This window comes from Capra hircus, chromosome 19 (assembly GCF_001704415.2).
Source record: "Capra hircus breed San Clemente chromosome 19, ASM170441v1, whole genome shotgun sequence".
Taxonomy (NCBI): Eukaryota; Metazoa; Chordata; class Mammalia; order Artiodactyla; family Bovidae; genus Capra; species Capra hircus.
This window is the reverse complement of record NC_030826.1, coordinates 8,955,239-8,977,370: the sequence shown is the minus strand read 5'-3', so window position 1 is coordinate 8,977,370 and position 22,132 is coordinate 8,955,239. Positions and strand designations below refer to the sequence as shown.

General features: G+C 52.3%; 1 protein-coding gene across 4 annotated transcripts in view; it reads left to right on the top strand.

The window, feature by feature from the left end:
* The window catches only part of RNF43 (ring finger protein 43), a 69,121-nt gene that overhangs the window by 41,246 nt on the left and 5,743 nt on the right, over positions 1-22,132 (top strand). For 3 of the 4 annotated variants that reach the window (XM_018064118.1, XM_018064117.1, XM_018064116.1), the window contains 6 exons: positions 10,612-10,734; positions 17,168-17,242; positions 17,354-17,485; positions 18,070-18,177; positions 20,674-20,835; positions 21,593-21,695. In XM_018064118.1, the coding sequence (XP_017919607.1) occupies positions 10,612-10,734; positions 17,168-17,242; positions 17,354-17,485; positions 18,070-18,177; positions 20,674-20,835; positions 21,593-21,695 (703 nt within the window). Of the gene's footprint in view, positions 1-10,611; positions 10,735-13,508; positions 16,072-17,167; positions 17,243-17,353; positions 17,486-18,069; positions 18,178-20,673; positions 20,836-21,592; positions 21,696-22,132 lie in introns of those variants that run through there. The other variant, XM_018064119.1, reaches the window with a different exon arrangement.

The window sequence follows — 22,132 nt, the reverse complement described above, 5'->3', positions numbered from 1 at the left end:
GTTTTCCTTGGAAACGAACAGAGATCATTTTGTTGTTTTTGAGATTGAGAACCCCATGAACAGTATGAAAAGGCAAAATGATAGGACAGTGAAAGAGGAACTCCCCAGGTCAGTAGGTGCCCAACACGCTACTGGAGATCAGTGGAGAAATAACTCCAAAAAGAATGAAGGGATGAAGCCAAAGCAAACACAATACCCAGCTGTGGATATGACTGGTGATAGAAGCAAGGTCCGAGGCTGTAAAGAGCAGTATTGTGTAGGAACCTGGAATGTCAGGTCCATGAATCAAGGCAAATTGGAAGTGGTCAAACAAGAGATGGCAAGAGTAAACGTCGACATTCTAGGAATCAGCGAACTAAAATGGACTGGAATGGGTGAATTTAACTCAGATGACCATTATATCTACTACTGCGGGCAGGAATCCCTCAGAAGAAATGGAGTAGCCATCATGGTCAACAAAGGAGTCTGAAATACTTGGATGCAATCTCAAAAATGACAGAATGATCTCTGTTCGTTTCCAAGGCAAACCAGAAAGATAAAGTAATATTTAATATTATACTTCCTCCTTGTATGTATTTTATTAAAAGAAATTACAGATAGATGGTGATGACCTTGGCTTTTCAGGTGATGCTGTGGTAAAGAATCTGCCTGCTCATGCAGGAGATGCATGTTTGAGCCCTGGGTTGGGGAGATCATGTGGAGAAGGGAATGGCTATCCACTCCAGTGTTCTTGCCTGGAAAATTCTATGGACAGAGGAGCCTGGTGGGCTGCCGTCCATGGGGCTGCAAGAGTGGGACACGACAGAGCGAGTGAGCATGAGCATGCGTGACCCTGTGCACCACGAGGATGCCAGGCAGAGAGTGGGGTCTGGAGAGGCCCACCATAGGACCGTTGTAGGGTAAAGGAGTCCAGTCACATCATGGAGCGTGGACACGATCTGAGACAGGGGAGGTAATTTTTTTACTTGAATGAAGACTGTAATGTGGGAGGAGACAGTGAGAGAGGTGGCAGTCTGCCTGAATGTCCATTATCTGGGTCTGAGCTTGTGTGACCTCTAATTTCAGGACACACCTTTCTCATCCTAGACGAACATGGACAATTCATTGGGAAAGTATCTCTGAGCAGCGTCTGGGTCTGACTTCCTTGTTGTGGCTAGGAGAGATGAGATAAGCCCTAGAGGGGAGGAAGAAAAGCTGAGACTGCTGGGCAGAGAGAGCCTGGGCCCAGAGGGAAAAGGAGCAGACAGCTCCTGTCTTGTTGTTAAGAATGATTCAAGTTGGAAAATTCTAGAAATGTAGATCCTGAAGCCTTCCATCCAGGCATTCTAGTACTCAGTTGATGTTTATTATACCACACAGAATACTTCCCGGCACATAGACCTGGAGGCGGAATGGTGTAATATTCAGGGAAGTGGGGCTGAATTTAGGAGACTTCAGCCTCCTTTAACTCCCTTATGTAACCATGAGCCGTCTGGAGCATGAGGCTCACATTCCTTGTCTGTGTAAAACAAGTTTTAAAGGCACCTTACAGGTCTGAACCAGGCTCAACTGTTAGCAATTCACATCTCTTCCATACTGTATGGCAACTGGATTCCAGTTGAGTTTTGTTCATTCTTTTGCCAAATATGAAGGACCTGTTTTTCTTGCTGTTCAGTTGCTAAGTCATGTCCGACTCTTGCATGGACTGCAGGCCCCCGTGTCCTTCACTATCTTCCGGAGTTTGTTCAAACTCATGTCCATTCATTCAGTGCCCGCCAGGCTCCTCTGTCCATGGAATTCTCCAGGCAAGAATACTGGAGTGGGTAGCCATTCTCTTCTTCAGCGGATCTTCCTGACCCAGGGATCAAACCCGAGTCTCCTGCATTGCAGGTGAATTCTTTACCATCTGAGCCCCCAGGGAAGCCCACCAAGAGCTACCAGATGCCTAGCCCCAGACTGGACCCTCGGCGAGCTCAGCTCCTCACCTCAGATTGCCCCCGCCTTCTGCTGGAAGCTGGCAGGTCCTTTCGTCTCTTCTCTTATCAGCCCTCTTACTCACCAGCACCCCTGCCCCCAGGAAGTTTTCTCTGGATCAGCAAGAGATACTGGAGACCTCTATCATCCCCCCTGTCTCTGCTAGTCCCTTTCCATCAAGGGTATGCTTCTGTTTCTCTCCTCCCACCAACATGATTTTCTTTCGTACCTTAAAAAAAAAAATCACACAATCAAGCAGGAATACATTTTCCTTGTAAAAGCATTTCAACAAATAGATAAAAGGAAACTTCTCTTGACAATCCTCCAGCCTCCCAAGTTAACTGATTAGGAAACTCAGCCACCCCAAAGAGGCAGAGATGCAGTCTAAGGATGGATGGAAATGCAGTCTAGAAGTTTCCAAACCCTAAACAGTTGCCATTAGGATCTACCCTGTAGTGGCGAGCATCGGCCTCTTTAAATAACGGGCAAGATGCCCACACTGGCCCTCAGAGACTACAGCAGCAGCAGCAGCAACTCCAGGCCAGTCTGCTTGTCCCAACACCCAGCTCCAGGGGCGTGACTTTACGACGCTCCTGGGTCCTGTTGCCAGAGATAAAAGTCAGGTAGTTCCAAGTTCAGGTAATGGAGGTTGCACAGGAGAGGATGATTATAAAATCTGAAAAGAGGAAATGCGGAGAAGGTGCCTTTGATGCCCGGCCAATGTTCCTGATTACAAAGGCAAAATTGTAGCAGGCAGTAAAGTTACCCGTCCAAGGCCTGGGTGAAGGTCTGTGAGTGGACTCAGAGAATAAGAGATGATTGCGGCTGAGCTGGGCGGGGATGAGGGCGGCTGGGGAACAGGAGACAGCAGAGAATTGCTTGCAAGAGCACACACCCCGAGAGGAGGAGATGCCATGGATTAAATAAGACCCGCGTCAAGTTCGGGGCTCACTTGAGCCCTGGAATGCCCTTTGTGAGGAGGTAATGAGATCACATGGGAAGGAGGCGGGCTGAGAACTGGAAGAGCTTGTTCAGTGGGGTTGGAGGGCTGAGCTCAGGAGGGAAGTGACCGTGGATAACGAGCTGTCCCAGATCGGGCAGAGGGAAACACTGGCATTCAGAGCTGCTGTGACGACCGGCAAGGGAGAAGCTGTCAGGACGGGCTTTGTCCCTTCCGAGAATAAGAAGGCATTTTACTAGTACGGATGCAATGGTGTCAATAAAAATAGCAACCATTTAATGAGCATTTATTGGGACAAGCCTGGTGATCCAGGGGCTAAGACTTGGTAGTTGCAGTGCAGGGGAACTAAACCCCGCATGCCACAACTAAGAGTTCGTAAACTTCAACTATAGATCCCACAGGCTGCAAATAAGATGTGGTGCTGCCAAATAAATAAATACATACAAATAAATATTTTTAAAAAATAGTAATGAGCACTTAGTGAGTGTCGGGAGGCTCCATGCTAGGCACTGAGAGCCATTGTCTCCAGACTTCATGATAATCAGGAGGCAGTTTTTATTCCATTCTGAACGTGAAGGATGGGAAGTTCAAGAAAGCTAAGAGACAACCTGTCCCAGGTCACACAGCTAAATGATGGAGTCGGAAAATGAACCGAAAGGCTGCGAAGAGAATGGAAAAACCAGACCAAAGAAGGTGAAGGAGGAGGACAGAAACATACAGACCAGAGCAGGAAATACAGCGCACCCAGCAAAGACCTACGCCCTTACCTCAGTGCTTCAAGTGCGTGTGCAGAGTTGAGTCCTCAGCCGGAGTGGCCTGGACCCTACGGAAGACGTTCTTGTCATTTGCTCCGATCCTCGTAGCAGTGTCTAGAATTGGGCATTGGGTCTCCTGGCCTTTCAGCAAGATGCAAGTAGACTTTAAGCTGGCTTGGTTTCTAGGAGCCCTCCCCAGCCACACCGTCCCCAGGTCCTGCAAGCCCGTTTCTCTTGGTCCTCTCCTGATATCACTGACAAGACGGGGCGGGGAGGGGGGAAGCAATGTGGAAATCGTGTTTACATCTGCATTTTTAGGAGACATGAAGGAGGTGGATGCAGTTAGATCTGCTTTCTTCTCAGGCGCCCTCTTCCCAGCTGAAAATTCCCTGGAGGAGGGGGTAAAAACAGCCCTGGTGTTACACTCCGGGGTGTAAGACCAACCCTGCCTTGCTAGGGAGTTGAATGACCTTTTCTTGGCTTTTGTTTTTAAACTGAGAATGTGTACTTGAGAAACTCTCATTGTAAAAGACTCCATACATAAGCACAGTCAGCGTGATTTTCATGCTGCAGATATGACTCTGCAAGAAATACCATGGTCCTTTATTTTTCTCAAATGGAATTCCTGACCTAAAGGTCCTATCCCACTTTGCAGGAGACCCAGGTTCAATCCCTGGGTTGGGAAGATCCCCTGGAAATGGGTATGTCAACCCTCCCCAGCATCCTTGCCTGGAAAATCCCATGGACAGAGGAGCTTGGGGGGCTCAGTCCATGGAGTCGCAAAGAGTCGGACACGACTGAAGAGACTGAGCATCCCCCTCACAGAGCAGCCAGAACTGAGATCACTAATACTTTTTACCTGTCCACACCGGTCGCCACCAGTGTGACCACTGTCCGAGCACAGTGTTCCCTTGGAGTCCAGGGGGGCACAGCATCTCTGCCAGGGTCCAGCCTCGGGGGTCCCTCCTTCTGGGGCATAGCCTGTAGATTCCCACCACGTGGCACTCTCCAGGCCCCTCCCCATCCTCCAGATTCTGGGGACTCCGACCGCCCGCTACCCCCACCCAGCTCCGCAGACGGACTCCTTTCTGCCCTCAGGACACTCCCTTGTTCTCAGTGACTTCAGTCTTTCTCCAAAGTCAGGACGAGAGACCTTTAGCAACTTTGGTAAATGTCCCCCAAGGCAAGGAAACAGAACACAAGGCTCTCTTCTTGGACTGAGAGGAGGGGAAAGACAGGAACAGTATATAAATAGCTCTCATTCTTTTTTATTCTTCCACCACAACACAAAATAAAACTCAAATTAATATCTTTTGCACATTGTCCTATGATTGAAGTACTCAGAGCAAAACACCAAAATCTCTTCTCCATCTCCTCTCTAATTCCTCTCCCAAAGCCATGATTATCAGGATTTTGGTACATCGTGCTGTCTTCATAAGTAACTGTCAGTTATCTGGTTGTAGGCATTCAATATTTAATTTTAAAACCTATGTAGCAGGGACTTCCCTGCTGGTCCAGTGGCTAAGACTCTGAACTCCCAATACAGGGGCCCTGGGTTTGATCCCTAGTCAGGGAACTAGATCCCACATGCCATAATCAAAAGATCCTGAATGCCGAAACTAAGACCCAGCGCAGCCAAATAAATACTTTTTGAAAAGAAATAAATACAACCTATGTAGCAGGCACTGGAGGGGCAATGGAGGTCTGTCACAGGCTGCAGGAGGGAGGGAGGGAAGTAAGTAGGTAACTAAAATACCCTGGGGTAAGTCTGTGTGTGTGCTTAGTTACTCAGTCGTGTCTGACTCTCTGTGACCCCATGGACTGTAGCCCGTCAGGCTCCTCTGTCCATGGGATTCTCCAGACAAGAATACTGGAGTGGGTTGCCATGCTCTCCTGCAAGGAATCATCCCCACCCTGGGATAGAACCCACGTCTCCTGCGTTGGCAGGCCAGGGTAAGTCTAGGCCTGGGGAATTACAGTACTCTTAAGGGCCTATGGACAGAGGAGCCTAGCAGGCTGCAGTCCATAGGATCGCAAAGAGTTGGACACCACTGAAGTGACTTAGCACACACACAAGGGCCCCGAGAAGGGTCTCCAACCTACCTTGACAAAGTAGCAACACCAAAGGTTTTGAAGACATGAAACAAGTTCTTTCTGGAGCATGGGCTGCCAATAGGGAGAGGTGTTGGAGGGGTGGTAAGCTATAAGGAGGCATGAAGGCTAGCTGGAGTGGACAGAGCCTTTTAAGCTGTGTTTAGAAGTTTATTCTAAGAGCTGTGAGGAGCCTTTTTAGCTCCTAGAGAGAAAGAGTGAGTGAAAGTGAAAGTCGCTCAGTCATGTCTGACTCTTTGCAACCCCATGGGCTATACAGTCCATGGTATTCTCCAGGCAAGAATACTGGAGTGGGTAGCCTTTCCCTTCTCCAGGGGATCTTCCCAATCCAGGGATTGAACCCAGGTCTCCTGCATTGCAGGCAGATTCTTTACCAGCCACAAAGGAAGCACAAGAATACCGGAGTGGGTAGCCTATCCCTTCTCCAGCGACTCTTCCTGATCCAGGAATCAAACCAGGGTCTTCTGCATTGCAGGTGGGTTCTTTACCAACTGAGGTGTCAGGGAAGCCCAGAGAGGAAGAGAGATGCCCACATTAGACCACTTTGGCTTCAGTATAGGGAACTGAGCGGGGTGCGTTGACTGCAGTTAAGTAGTTATTTCAGTGAGTTGGATGGTGGCTTGTGTTAGAGTTAGTATGGGAATGGCAGAAAGAGGACAAAGAATAGAAATGTTTAGGAGATAGAATTGCTGGAATTCAATGATTGGGGACTTCCTTGGTGGTCCAGAGGTTAAGAATCTGCCTTGCAATGCAGGGCACAGCTTCCGTCCCTGGTCCGGGAGCTAAGATCCTCCTGCCTCAGAGCAGCTCTGGAGCCCGTGTGCCCCAGTGAAGAGACAACGCACTGCAGCTAAGTCCAGACGCAGCCGAATAAGTCAGTATTAAGAAAAGAATTTGCTGATCGGTTGTTGGAGGCGGTGGGAGATGAAGGAGCTCAGAGGAGACTAGGAAGTCATCTGACTTGAGTTATAGGTGGATGGTGGTTCCAGTCCCTCAAATAGGGAACACTGGAGGGGTAGTTTTGAGGCATAAAATTATTAGTTTAATGGTGAAATGCTGAGTTTGAGGTGTCTCATTTAAGGTTCTTCAGGCAGAAATGTCCAGGCCCCTCATGAGGGTCTGGAACTTAAAGAGAGGTCTGGGCTGCACTCTTACGTAATTAACCACCTCATGTGGAAATCAAAGTCAAGGGTTTGGCTGGGGTCACCCTGGGACACCATGGAGCACTCTTCACTAAAAGAGAGCCTGGAATATTCCTGGAAGTCACCACCAGTATTTCAAGGACTTGTGTTTGGGTCGTATGCTTTAGGAATGTATAGTTAGGAAGGCAGATCTTCTTGGTTATGAATTAGGGGAAGGTACCATGTTTTCAAAGTTAAACGAAGATTCTTCCCTTTGTTTTTAACTTCACCTTACTTCTTTCTATCTCTCTAATGGTCTGCTCTCAGCTGTGTAATCCTGGGCATGTTCCTTAACTGTTCTGTGCTTCCGTTTCCTCATTTTTAAAATGGAGATGATTTTAGGGTTGTTAGGAGGATAAAACGGAGAAGGCAATGGCACCCCACTCCAGTACTCTTGCCTGGAAAATCCCATGGGCGGAGGAGCCTGGTAGGCTGTAGTCCATGGGGTCGCGGAGAGTTGGACATGACTGAAGCGACTTAGCAGCAGCAGCAGCAACAGCAGCAGGATAAAAAGAATACACACAAGTGGTTAGGACACTGGTCCACCGTGGTTGCTCAATACATGTGAACTCTCATCGTCATCCTCATCATTGGATGGACAATGGTAGAGTCACTATGTGTTTCTTTTCTTTTTTTTTTTTACTTTGTTTACGGCTCTGCTGGGTCTTCATTGCTGCGGGCCGGCGTTCTCTAGTTGCGGCAAGCAGGCCTACTCTGTAGTAGCCTTCTGGTGCACTGGCTTCTCATTGCAGTGGCTTCTCTTGTTGCAGAGCACAGACTCAGGAGTTGTGGCGCACAGGCTGGGTTGCCCTGTGGCATGTGCAGTCTTCCAGGACTAGGGATAGAAGCCATGTCCCCTGGATTCTTAATGCCTGGACCAGCCAGAAGTCCAACTACGTGTCTCATTTGGAGTTACGTGACTCCAGAGGGTGGAGTCAGGCAGAGCTGGGTTCTAATCTTGTGTGACCTTGATTTCTCTGCGCCTCAAGCTTCTTCCTGTAAGTGGGGGTGAGCACACCTACCTGGTAGTGAGATAACATCTGCAGGCTCTGGCAAGCCAACAGCGTTTACTAACGGTTGATTCCCTCCATCTCCTCCTTCTGTAGCTGTCAGTTCAGGACCAGGGAAGTCGGGTGACATTGCACCACATTTTGGCTCCATCTCAGCACCTTCTGTTGAGCACTGTAGGCGAGGGCATGTTGGTTCCCACCCCTGCAAGAAGACCTGGGGGCAGTGTGGTGGTTACATTTTCGCAAATCCTTCTCCAAAGACTGCTCCTCCCCAAAGTGACTTTCTCCTGCCCCCCTTGACCCTCTGGTCAGGGAGGAGCATCTTGGAGTTATCTTGAGCAAGTTGGACTATACGTGCCACCTACGTAGGAGGTAAGATCCTACGTGCCTGCTCAGTCGCTTCCGTCGCGTCCAACCCTTCGCGACCCCATGGACTGCAGCCTGCCAGGCTCCTCGGTCCATGGTTTCTTGTTTGCAGTCCCTCCCAACCCTCAGCACAGGCTACTTCCTCCGCCACGAAGCCACCCTCCCCCTTGTTGTGGTTCCACTGGGTGAGCACACATCATTTAAGTCCCCAGAGGAGCACAAGTCACTCTGCCCTCCCCCGTGGGATTGTAGGTCCCCATCCCCAGGCCCTCCAGGGGGCCTTTGAAGGAACCTGCATCACCAGAGCACAGTACTCTTGTATTCTGAGCTTCTCTGAGGCAAAGAGCCTACCGTATTCATTGCTGACTCCTCCTGCATCATTGAACAAGTGCCTGGCACCAGGAGGGCCTTTGGTGTTGGTAAAATGAAGAGATGCCTGAGCAGATGGACAGATTAGTAGAGCTTGTTGAGATGGGGCTAAAACTTCACCACAGCCCCCAACTTTATGCCCCACACCATTTCTGGGGGCTGGGGGATAGAGAAACTTTCTCTCACACTAAATCTTGATCACCACCGGCCTGATAGTCCTTAATTTCTAGCAGCAAGAATGGAACTCACTCCTCTCTCAACACCCCCTGCTCAGAGATTTTTATTCACAGGAATATAATTCAGAGGGAGCTAGTGCATACTTACTGAGAACCTGCTATGTTCAAGAGGCCGCAGTGACATAGTATGAGGAAGTAGCCCAAAAGTGCTTTCAAAAAGTGATTGTGCTTTTAAATCCAGCATTGGCATTATGCCCATAAACATCTTCATAAATTCAAAATTGTCTCTGGTTCCTGTGACCAAATTCTCTCTGGTTCTTCCTGGAAGTCCTTTAGACTTCAGCAGCAGGAGCCAGGGAATCATGGGCAACTCCCTAGTAGGAAGTCCCATTCTTGACAGCATACGGTGGGTTTCTACCATGTGGGAATCCCTGGCCCATAGAATTATGCTTTGCTCTCACAGTACTCTGGGAAAATTAGGTTTGAGTGGGTATTAGAATCATCCTGAAGGAGGGACTTCCCTGGCAGTCCGGGGAAGTTTGGCTAAGACTCATGCTTCCAAGGCAGAGGTAGCAGGTTCAATCACTGGCTGAGGAACTAAGATCCAACGAGCATGCCGTGGGTGTGCTCAAGTGCTTCAGTCGTGTCCGACTCTTTGCAACCCCATGGACTGTAGCCCTCCGGGTTCCTCTGTCCGTGAGATTCTCCAGGCAAGACTACTGGAGTGGGTTGCCCTGCCCTCCTCCAGGGAATCTTCCCAACTCAGGGATTGAACCTGTGTCTCCTGCGTCTCCTGCATTGCAGGCGGCTGAGCCACCGGAAAAGCCCTGCAGGCCGTGAGGTGTGGCCAAAAAAAAAAAAGTCACCCTGAAGAAGAAGAGAGTGTGCAGAAGGGCAGTCTCATCCCTTTGGCGCGGGGACCTGCAGTCTCTGTTCAGCCTGTTGGCCTGCTTCCCCTGAGTCACTGCTCCGTACCAGCCAGGCTGGAGGCCCCAGGTCTTGGCTGGACCTGCCATACCCTCAGAACAGGTGGGCAGAGCAGGCTGCATCCTCCTATCCACCCTTCCAGGGCACAGGATGAGCTCCTAGGAATTGTGCTCCTAGGAATTTGGCTAAGAGACTTAACTCTTAGCCACACCTTATCCCCAAACAGTTCTCCTCCCTATCAGTAACCTGCTTACTCCCAGGACAAGCAAAGGGGGATGTTGAAGGGAACAAGATAGCATCCAGTGAGAAAACCCAAGCCGCAGGAATGATGGGCATCTCCATGGCAACAGCTGCCGTGGGGACAGGAGGCACCAGCAGTGCTCAGCACTGCCCTTGGAGAGCAAGGGAGGAAGGCAAGATTCTGAGTGCACTGAGAGAGGCTCTGCACCTGGGGTCTTGGAGCAGAATTAGGAGGTGGGAGAGGGTGGGCCAGGAGAGCCCTTTGCAGCTGACCAGTTTGGAAAAGCAGGACTTGAGGGCTGCTGGAGTGGCTTTGCAACAGGCTCTTCACTTAGGTCCCCATTTTGGACAGCCCTCACTCCTGTGTGCCCCCACCTCCATGCATCCTTGGTCCGGGGGCTCCTAGCTTGCTATGAGACCATCTGACGGCAAGCCTCTTCTATTGTGGCACCAGGAGGTCTGCCAGGCCCCTGTGAGAACAGTGAGGAAGTGCCCGGCTCTCCCAGCTGTGCCTTCTGCTCCCTAGAGCCTCCTAACCTGTCTCTCGCCTTCTCTCTGCAGTCTCACCCCCTATACCTGTGCAACGCCAGCGATGATGACAATCTGGAGCCTGGGTTCATCAGCATCGTCAAGCTGGAGAGTCCCCAACGGGCCCCCCGACCCTGCCTGTCACTGGCCAGCAAGGTAGAGTCACCCTTGACTCCAACACACTCTTCACCCAGCTCTGGGCTGTGAGAGGTCCTGTGCTCATTGTCTACTCGTTTCTCGAGAGTGATGTGCTCAGTTGAGGTTTTTATAGCCCATGACGGGTCTGAGAGACATGGAAATGCAGGCCCCCATCCTTTCCCCACCAACCATGCAGCAGCAGAACCTCCTGATGTCACCTAGGGTTTGGACCCCATCCTGCCTCCTCCCTGGCACGTGGACGTTCCAACACCCCGCACCCTGCCCAGCATCAGCGCAAAGAAGGGGTCAGCCAGAGGGCTTTTCCATCTTTCAGATATACTCACTGAGCACCGTGCAAAGAGAGCAGAAACAGAAGCCAGTGCCCCTTAGAATACTGTTCCTCTGAGACTGCAGAGTGGCGGGCCGCACTTCCACGGGGCGGCCCTGGCTGGAGCTGGCAGCCACTGCCACCTGTCCACTGTCACGGGCTCTCGGCCTGGCATGCTGCCCACCGGCCTGCCACCTCACGGACCCGCACACGTCTGCAGTCACGACCCCTGCTTTCACATCAGTTACTGTTTCCTTTGTGCTGATATGAGGGTGGGACTCAGCGTAGATACTTCTTGCATATTAATTCTCATTTATGTTCCACAACGATCAGGAAAACTAGACATTGTTTTCCTCTATTTGACGTAGAAGACAAGTGAGGGTCAGAAAAGTTGAGTAACTTGCCAGAGGAGCAAGGGGTGGAGCGGAGATTTGAACCGAGCCTCGTCCAGTTCTCAGCCCCGAGCTTTTAATCCCTGTGCCCTGTTGCCTCCTGTTCTGCTTGGGAAAACGGAACCTCTGTGGTGTGATCCTCATGCTGACACAAGCCAGAGTGTAGCTAGGCTGTGGGGGCCTCGGTCAGGCAGACTTCGGGGCGGGGGTCCTGCTCCCGAGGAGGGCTGAGAGAGGGGGGTGACAGCCCCACCCTGTGGGCCTGCTCCTTGTGCTCAGGCCCAAGCCCTCCCGGGGGTTTCGTGGTCCTCCTGAGGGCTGTTTCCTGGGCCAGGAGTCTCAAGGGAAGAGCCTGGGTTCTTTGCTGATTCCCCAGGGGAATCAGTGGGCAGAGTGTGGTGCCCACGGATGGGTGAGGATATTCTCTGGTTATGCTGATGCCGAAGGGGCTCCCAGGGAGGGGGAGATGGGGGCCAGGAGGCGCTGGAGAGTGTGGTGTGTCTGCAGGATGGTGCAGGTTGGTGCGGGGCCTTGCTGGCAGCAGCGTTTTGTTAGGCTGAAGCTGCCCTGCTTCTGGCTAGTTCATTTCCATCGCTTGACAAAGTATGGCAAATGTCACGCATTGTTCATTTGGTAAATGACTGCCTGCTGTCAGGCAGGGGAGTGTGAGCGGGTTGTTGGGGAGGGGGATGGACGGATGGGGAGGACGGGTTCTGAGAAGCCCTGCTGTCCCTCTGAAGCAGAGAGTGACTTCACACGCACGTGGACGCTCAGCAACCGGTCAGGATGCGCCCACGTAAGACAGGAGACTTCTTGTCGCCCCTAGAGGAATAGGTTTCTGTAGGAGACGTGAGCCACGTGCAGAGATGCTGGGTCACGAGGAACATCGGTTAGTGCTCTCTGAGGTACTTAAGTGACCGGGTTGGGCCTTTGTTTCCACTCCCATAAAATGGGACTTTGATTTCCTACCCCGGTGACCAAGGTGAGGTTGAAAATATTGTCTGTCAAGTGCCAAGCAGCGCCTACGCTAAATCAAACGCAAAACCAACAGGAGAAGCACCTTGACCTCCCAATATTTTAGACATCCCACAGGCTTAACTAAACTCTTCAGTGTGGGTTTTTTTTTTTTTTTTGCTTTTGGTTGGAATTCTATCAGTTCCATGTGTTAATACAAGTTTTCTCATAGGAAAATAACTTGTGCTTAAGAAATGCAGTGTGCGACCCCATAGACGGCAGCCCACCAGGCTCCCCTGTCCCTGGGATTCTCCAGGCAAGAACACTGGAGTGGGTTGCCATTTTCTTCTCCAGCGCATGAAAGTGAAAAGTGAAAGTGAAGTCTCTCAGTCATGTCTGACTCTTAGTGACCCCATGGACTGCAGCCTACCAGGCTTCCCCATGCACAGAATTTTCCAGGCAAGAGTACTGGAGAGGGTTGCCATTGCCTTCTTCGTAGCTTGGGTAAACATATTTAAAAATAGGGTCATGGGAGAAATAGAGGAAAGGTGGCTCTTTGGTGAGGAAATTTGAAAACCACTGACCTCCATCCACTCTGCGCTGGCGTATCAGTTAGTGTCAGGGGTGCCGTCACGATCCCCAGAACTGGGGCTCGGGAGCCAGGCAGCCCCGTGCCCAGAGCACAGCATCTCCACTGCCCTCAGTGTGACTTGAACATTTCAGCTCTTGGAGCCTCCGTTTCCCCGTCTGTAAAAGGGGAATAATGATGGGGCTGACGTCATGTAGTAGTTAGGAGGGGTGGAAGAGACAGTGCAGATGGAAGCTCTTGCCCTGTGCCTAGCACACAGCGATCACCCAACAAATGATTGCAGCGGTCACCATGGCCCTGGTCATCGGCACCTTTATCCTGTGCTTCCACAGTTAACAAGGGTGCTCTCTCTCTCTCACTGTCCTCTCCCCGTCTCTGAAGCCCTCTCTAGTTCTTCTGGACTCTTTCATTCTTGTCAGCACCACCACCTTCCTCCTCCCGCCCAGTCACCCAGATTGGTTTCTTTATTATTATTATTTAATATTTTTTTGGCCATGACTCACAGCATGTGTGATCTTAGTTCCCCAGCCAGGGATCAGTTCGGAGCCCCCTGCACTGGAAGTGTGGGGTCTTAACTACCTGACCACGAGGGAAGTCCCCGTCTCTGTTTCTCTGTTAGCACCTTTGTGATTCCTCAGGCCCTTGCCACCCTGTGCCTGGACTGGAACAGTGGCCTTTTGCCTGGTGGAAGGAGCTGGGTCTGGAGGCAAAAAGATGGATATAAGCCCTGCTTCTATTACCATAGAGACCACCCCCTGGTAACCAGGTACTCAGAAGGCTGAAATCCTGGGTGGGAATTCTGCTTCCACTGCTTATCAGCTGTGTGACCCTGGACAAGTTGTTCTGTCTCTCCGCGCCTCAGTTTCCTCAATTCAGAAGTGGGGCTGATGACTGTCTTATAGAGTTGTTGTGAGGAGCAAATGAAATCACTCACGCAAAGCACATGCTAATAGCTAATATGATAATAACTAACACTTACGGAACACTTACTCTGTGCCAGGCACTTATTATAAGGCTTTACATGGATTAAATTATATAGCCCTCAAAACAACCCTATGAAGTAGGTTCAATTATTACCCCTAGTTTATAGAAAGGAAAACTGTGGCACAGAGCAGTTAAATGACTTGCCCAAAGTTTCACAGCTAAGAACTGATAGCAGATTCAGTCTGGGCAGAGTGGGTCTCAATAAAGGTGTTATCCCTTCTACCTCCTCCTACCTTCACTTTCAAGCCGAGATGAAGCCCACCTCTTCTACTGAATCTGTCCTGGCTGACCCAGCCCAGCTGGGCCACTGAGGGCAGAAGCCCTTACCTCCAGGCGTGCTGCAGGGTCTCTGGGCATGCTTCACACAACCAGGCTTCATGAAGGGCCTCGTCAGGGGCTGGGGTGGGAGCAGGGAAGCCAAGCGTCCTTCTTACCCCCAGTCCCACCCTCAACCTCAATTCACTTCTCTTTTGTGTTGAAGATTTGTGTGTGCGTGCGTGCGTGCGTGCATGCGTGCATGTGTGTGTGTGTGAGATGAGGGGGAAGATGGAGAAAGGGTTTTCTGCAGTGAAAAAAGGTTTGGAAATGACTGGTCTGTTTCATTTATTTGTACTCTAGAGTGTTGCTATCAGCATTATAATTTTACACATACGCCTTGTCTCTGCAGCTAGATTATGAGTTGTTCTGGAGGGCTTGGCCTTCCCCAGCTTGGTGTCCTGGGCACAGTGGGTGCTCAGTTAGCCAGCGAAGAGGGGGAGATCCACAGTGACATGTCTGAAGAGGAAGATCTAAGGCGTGGGGCAGTGCGGAGCGTACACATGCCCAAGTCCTGGGACACACTGGCCTCCCTGCTCCAGGCAGTGGGCAGCCTGCTTGCAGCTCTTAGAAGGCCAGCTGCCTCTGCAGCTCCAGAGAGGCCTCTGGGATGTCTTTCTAAAGTTTATCTTTCTATCTTGAGGGCCTGCCCATCCTCTCTCTTCCAGGTTCTCGTCTCTGAAGAAATGCTTCTCTTCCTGCCTCCCTCCCTCTTGCTCGGGTGCAGGAGGGCAGCATGGGTAGTCCCCCGAGGGGGCAGCCATCTGGCCCTAAATCTTGCTTTTTGATTCCTAGAACTCTGGACATGGACACCCACTGCCTGAAAGTCCTGTTTGTTTTCCCTGTTGGCCAACCCTCTCTCTTTGATCACTTTTACAACTTTGTAATTATGGGCTGTATTCGGCTAGGGTGTTTGAACGTCAGGGTAATTACTTTCCACTGTTCCTACCCCAACCCTTCAAAGAGAGAGGGGTGGAGAAGTCAGAACATCTCCAGAGGAGGAAGTCTGTGCCCTTCCCTCCTGCTCTTCCCGGCTGGGCTGGGTTCAAGGCCTCACCCTGGGGATGAGAAGCAGAAGGCCTTGGTGGCACTGAGGATCCAGGAGTCTCAGTTCTGTGACTACTAAGGTGCCCCCAGCCCCACCTCTTGGCCAGTTTATGGACTAGGAGATTGGGGGTAGCTCCCATGCTCTGCTTTGGAGGCCTCTGAAGATTGGACAACAACTTTTTTTTTTTTTAATTTGGTTGGCCACCTTCACAGCATGTGGGATCTTAGTCCCTTGACCAGGGATGGAATCCACGCCCCTTGCATTAAAGGAGCAGAGTCAACCACTGGACCACAAGGGAAGTCCCTGGACCACTTTTTTTTTTTTCCCCTGGGATCACTTAGATGGCCTAGGGGGTCTCCTAGGGGACACTTGCAGCGCATAAGCAGGCTAGAGAAGGATGAAAGCTGTGAGCTCTCCGCCTCTTCAGCAGTCGCACAGGGACAGCCTGGCGAGCCTGGGCCTGGGCGCTGGTGGAGGGCCCGGCTCAGCTCCACAGGGCCGGAGGAAGGCAAGGGGAAGCTGCCCTCCTGACCAAAAAGCCCCGCTTGAGTGTCTCCACCAGCCTCCCGGGGCGCCCCTGCCTGTTCGGAGGGGCCCCTGCGGCTGCCCGGGGAGTGGGGAGCAGGGAGGCGGGAGCAGCAGCCGCGCCCCGCGGCCGGCCCGGCGGGAGAGCTGCTCGGAGACCTGCCCCGACAGGCTCTCCCGGGAAGGGAAGCCGAGATCAAAGCGCCGGGGGTGTGAGCGAGTGAGTAAGCCCGGCGCGGGCTCCGCTTCCTGCCTCACCGCGTGCGGAGCGGTTAACTCCTTCAGCGCCTGCAGGAAGGCCCCAGGCCCCCAGCAGGCCAGCAGCAGGCCGCGTGCCCCGAGGCCCCAGGCCGGCGGCCTGCAGGGCGTGTGCGCCCGAGGGAGGCCGCGGAGCGCTCCGTCTGCCCGTCCTCTGCCCCGCGCCCCCACCGCACCCTCAGCGCTCGGCTGCCGCGTCTTCCCGCACCCCAGAGCCCTTCGACCCCCGCTTCTGGTTCTCTCTCTGGCTCTGCCGTCTGCTCGCCCGCTTGGCTCGACGCTGGGAGCTTGGCGAGCGCGCGTGCGGCGTCCTTGTGGGAACAGCCCCTTGGGTGCCTCCCCAGCCCAGGCTCTGTCGCCCCCCTCAGGGAGGCGTGAAGGGCAGAAAGCACCGGCCGGGGGCCCCCAGTAAGGCCCTGAACTGGAGCCGAGGAGGAGCTGGCCAACTGGACAGCGGCGGGGGGACAGAGATGGGCTGAGCCCGGGGCTGCCCTTGACGCCGGGGGAGAGCAGCGTCCCGGGCTCCTGGATCGGCCTGTGGAGGAGGCGGAGGCGAGGGGATGCCCTGCACCCTCCTCTTCTCGGGCAAGGCTGGACCCTGGAAAGCCCAGTTCTGTTCTGAAGGAGCTCTCCGCCTTTCTGAACAGGGGGCAGTCCACTCTCCAACGCCCCAGGCTGGGGGACTGTGGTCACTCCCTGCTCTCGGTTCTCACCCTTCCTAGTGAAGGCGGACTAGAGGTACCTCCATGGCAGGGCCATCTTGCTTGTCCCCAGGCCTGGAGCCTGGTCCACCCGCTGGCAACTACTGATCCCTGTTAAGGGTTTGCTCCGTTACAAAAGGGAGGACTGCATGTGGTCCTTGAAGGCAGTGGCCCTGGGTGAGCTCAGGGCGGGGCAGGGTGACCCTAACCCCACTGACCCCTTGCATGTGTTAGAGGTGTGAGCATGCAGAGGTGTGGGGTGCGCCTTAGGCAGGGGTGGATGTGTGAGGGGGTGGGGCTAGGGTATGGACGGGCTGTGTCTGACCCCCGCCGGACCTCTGCTTTTGGTCTCTGCAGGCCCGGATGGCGGGGGAGCGGGGCGCCAGCGCCGTCCTCTTTGACATCACGGAGGACCGCGCTGCTGCTGAGCAGGTACCCTGGATGAGGGGTGCTTGAGGAGGGGGCTGGAGGGAGGAAGAGAGAGGTGCTGCGGGAGCAGAAGTCAGGACACAGCCGCCCTCATGGGCACTTCCTCTCCTGCAGCTGCAGCAGCCCTTGGGGCTGACGTGGCCCGTGGTGTTGATCTGGGGTCACGATGCCGAGAAGCTGATGGAGTTTGTGTACAAGAACCGAAAGGCCCACGTGAGGATTGAGCTGAAGGAGCCCCCGACGTGGGTAAGCGGGCCAAGTGTCCAGCCCCGGCCCCAGCACCTGCAGTCACCCCCACCTTTCCCTGTGTGACTGTCACCGAAAGCCCTCAGACTCCTGGAGTGCAAGAGACCTTAGAAGCCCCCAGGCCAACTCTGTCCCCCAGCTGCGCTCCTCTGGGCAAGTTTCTTCCCCACTCTGGGCCGCATCTGCAGGATGAACAGATTGGGCCAGCTGAGTTCTGAAGTGGTTTTTCAGCATCTTGGTTTCATGGAACACAGTAGCAGAGCCAGAATGAACCCCTGGGCCCTGGGCCCTGGGCCCCGTGACACCTGGCAGGTATTTCTCCACCCACTGGGAAGCTCCTACCTTGCAGAGGGGTCACTGTCCCCTTTTCCCCAAGCACACAGACCTCTCAAAACTGGCGTCTGGAGGAGCCTCCCCAGTGAGTGTCTGTGGGCAGAAAGGGACCACCTAAGCCCACCTGCAACTTCACCCCTTCTTGGAGACCCAAGGGCTCCCCTGTTCTCCGTGTGTCTCCTGTGTTTCTCCCGATTTGGCCTCGCTCCTTCCACAGGTGTGACCCTTTCTCTCTCTGCTCACTCCCCCAGCCAGATTATGATGTATGGATCCTCCTGACGGTGGTGGGCATCATCTTTGTGGTCATCCTGGCTTTGGTGCTGCGTATCCGGTGCCGCCCCCACCGCCACAGCAGGCCGGTGAGCAGGGTGGGCTTCCTGGTGGAGGTGGGCGAGCGCATGTGTTGGGGAGGGTGGGGAGCAGGAAGGGAAAAGTAAGGAAAGAAGGTGCCCTTAGGCCCATGAAAGAGTTTACACCAACCCCCCTTCTGTTCCCTCCCCCGCTCCCCGTTTGCAAATGACTTCGTTACTTTCCAGCAGCCTCTCTGCACAGGTGTCCTCCGTTGTTCATTCATTCAACAAAACATTCAACAAATAGCTTCTGTTATGTGTCAGGCGCGTTCCAGGTGTTGGAGCTTGTGCAGTGAGCAAAAGACAAAAGCTCTCTCCATTCGGGGAACTTTCATTCTAGTGGAAATAGACAACAAAATAAGTAAAATATAGAATACTTCAGATGGTGGTAAGTCCAGGGAGAAAAATAAAAAAGGGGAAGGAATGCAAAGGGAGCAGGGTTAATTTTTAAAAGCAAGGCCAAGGAAGGCTTCATTGAGAGGATGACATTACAGGAAAGGCCCTCAGTGGGTGAGGGGGTGATGCGTGCAGATGCCTGGAGAGAAAGTGATTGAGGTGAGGAATCAGGACACTGCAAGCCCTTGAGGCAGAAGTGTGCCTGGTATGTCTGAGGATCAGCACGAAGGCAGGCGGTGGAATCCAGTGGGAAAGAGGGCAGAGCAGGAGGAGAGTTCATGGGGGCCCAGTGGTGTTGGACTGTCTAGGCTGTTGTTAGGAGGTTTTCTTTTTTTCCCACTCTGGATGAAATGGGAACCATGGGATGATTTTGAGCAGAACTAGAGCCATGATCTGACTTAACTTTTAACACGATCACTGATGCCGCTGAGGTGAGACCAGATTACAGGGCAGCAAGGCTGGAGACAGAGCGACCAGCACAGAGGCTGTTACTGGATTCCAGGAGGCAGTAACCGTAGCTTGGCTCAGGAGGAGTCAAAGCGGTGAGAATCAGATTTTCCCTATACTTTGAAGGCAAAGCCAACAGGTTTTCTTTTTCTTTCTTTCTTTGAAATAAGAGAATTAGTAGTACTACTTTAGTAAACTAAAAGGGAAAATGCAAAACCTATAACCTTGGAAGGAAAGTTATGACCAACCTAGATAGCATATTAAAAAGCAGAGGCATTACTTTGCCAACAAAGGTCCGTCTAGTCAAGGCTATGGTTTTTCCAGTGGGCATGTATGGATGTGAGAGTTGGACTGTGAAGAAAGCTGAGCACCAAAGAATTGATGCTTTTGAACTGTGGTGTTGGAGAACACTCTTGAGAGTCCCTTGGACTGCAAGGAGATCCAACCAGTCCATCCTAAAGGAGATCAGTCCTGGGTGTTCACTGGAAGGACTGGTACTGAAGCTGAAACAGCAATACTTTGGCCACCTCATGCAAAGAGTTGACTCATTGGAAAAGACCCTGATGCTGGGAGGGGTTGGGGGCAGGAGCAGAAGGGGACGACAGAGGATGAGATGGCTGGATGGCATCACCAACTCAATGGACATGAGTTTGGGTAAACTCTGGGAGTTGGTGATGGACAGGGAGGCCTAGCGTGCTGCTATTCATGGGGCTGCAAAGAGTCGGACACGACTGAGCAACTGAACTGAACTGATAACCCATTCAATAATTGGAGACTCTTACTGTAGTTAATGAATCTATTTGATAAAAAGATTAACTCAGTGTATTTGGTGCCAGTATTAGGAAGAGACTCCACCCACCCTAATGGATCATAACATTGTACAACATAGGCTTCCCTTCTATAGATTTCCATAAAATGGGTCCACCACACCCACAGTCACTCTCTTCAAAAACACAAGATCCCAAGTGCCCATCGGATGGCAGCGTTCCAATTAATCCAGATCCCCTTTAGGATTCCTTAACAAGTGATCAAAACCATCACAGCCTTACCACCAGCTATTACCCATGCCCAAAGCATCCTTACTCCACGGTATGAATGGATCTTCCTCCATAGGGATTTTCTTCCACTCTAACAGTAAAGTTCTAAATGGGCAAAATATTATTAGGAGAAAAGGTTAACTGCTGGAACCATCACTTCTATAGAACCTCAGGGCCAACAGGTCTTCTAATGGATTGATCATGGAGGGATCAGTTAAGAATAGTTAAGAATGACACTGATATTTTTGGCCTGAGCGGTTAAAAGAACTGAGGGGAGGAGGACTGGGGAAGGACAAGTGTGTGGTTGAGGTGATTCATGGGATTAGGGGTGTGGGGTTTGTGAAGTTGGATATGCCTATTAGATATTCAAGATGCCATGTCAAGGCGGGGCAGTTGGGAGAAAAGCTCCTCTCCTGGGTCATCAAGGGAAGGAGAGGTAATAGTATGCATGGGGGAACGGGATGAAATGCTTGCAGGGCCGTGGAAGGACTCTGAGGGTACAGACTCCCCGGGTGGTCTGATGGTCGTGTGATCTAACTGCGTGACGGGGACCTGAGCACAGGCCAGGGTCCAGGGGTGTTGGGAGAGGAGCCTTAGCCCCATCCTGGCCCACCGTTCTCCCCAGGACCCCCTTCAGCAGCGAACAGCCTGGGCCATCAGCCAGCTGGCCACCAGGAGTTACCGGGCCGGCTGCCGGGGCGCCCGGAATGAGTGGCCAGACTCCGGGAGCAGCTGCAGCTCCGCCCCGGTGTGCGCCATCTGCCTGGAGGAGTTCTCCGAGGGCCAGGTGAGGCCAGGCTGGAGAGGGAGGTGGGTGAAGTTGGAGTGGGTGTCCGGTCTGCATCTGGGTCCTGTGTATCCTGCATGGACAACCCTGAGGTTTGGTCATTTTCCTGGTTTTCCAGGGAAAGAGAACTGTTTGTTGAGTGTGTACCACATGCCAAGCTCTGCAGTGGGCGCTCTAGAGGCATCTGTCACCCTCTTGACAGTGAGGGGTGGGGGTGGATTAGTTTTTTAGCCTCATTTTACAGCAGAAAACTGTTCAGAAACTTGCCCAAGGTCATATGCAGTGGCAAAAGTCTAGATTCTCTTGATACCAAAGCCCATACTTCTTCTGTTGTGCTAGGAGGTCTTTGAAAGCAGGTGTTGGCAATAAAGGAGAGGCCAAGAACTTTTCTGGTGGTCCAGTGGCTAAGAAACCTCTTGCCAATGCAGGGGACATGGGTTCAGTCCCTAGTCTGGGAAGATTCCACATGCCACGGGTTCAACGAAGCCCACTCCACAGCTTCTAAAGCTTGTGTGCCCTAAGGGCCCATGCTCTGCAACAAGAGAAGCCACTGCAAGAAGCCCGTGCACCGCAACGGGAGTAGCCCCTGCTCACCACGACTAGAGAAAGCCCGAAAGCAGCAGCGAAGACCCAGTGCAGCCCAAAATAAACAAATGAATTTTAAAAAGGGGAGGGCCGAGGGAGCCAGGGATGCCCTGCTTCCTAGCCACTGCTGTGGCTGCCGTCCACTTTGGCTCTGACCCTTTGTTTTCTCCAGGAGCTCCGGGTCATTTCCTGCCTCCATGAGTTCCATCGTGCCTGTGTGGACCCCTGGCTGCATCAGCATCGCACTTGCCCCCTCTGCATGTTCAACATCGTAGGTAGGAGGTGGGCCAAGGGCTTCCCTGTGTGCAGGCAGGTGGGTAGAGAAGGGGCTTCCCTCTGGGCAAATGTTCTGCCTTGAAGTGGAGCAGAAGGCAGGACTGCCTCAGTCATTCTCTAAGCTGTGCCCCTGGGACTTCCATCGTGGTCCAGTAGTTAAAAATCTACCTTGTAATGCAGGGGATGTGGGTTTGATCCCTGGTCAGGGAACTAAGATCCTACACACTTCAGGGCAACTAAGAAACATAAACCCAAGCACTGCAATGAAGATCCAGTGCAGCCAAAAGAACAACAGCAGTTAATAAAATTTAAAAAAAAAATAGAAGTTGTGCACTGGTTGAGGGTACCTCCCCTGAGCCGGGCTTTTCTGTGTATCTTCATGACAGCTTTGTTGATTCTAAATCAGGCCGGTGGCTATATTTAGTACTCCACTTCT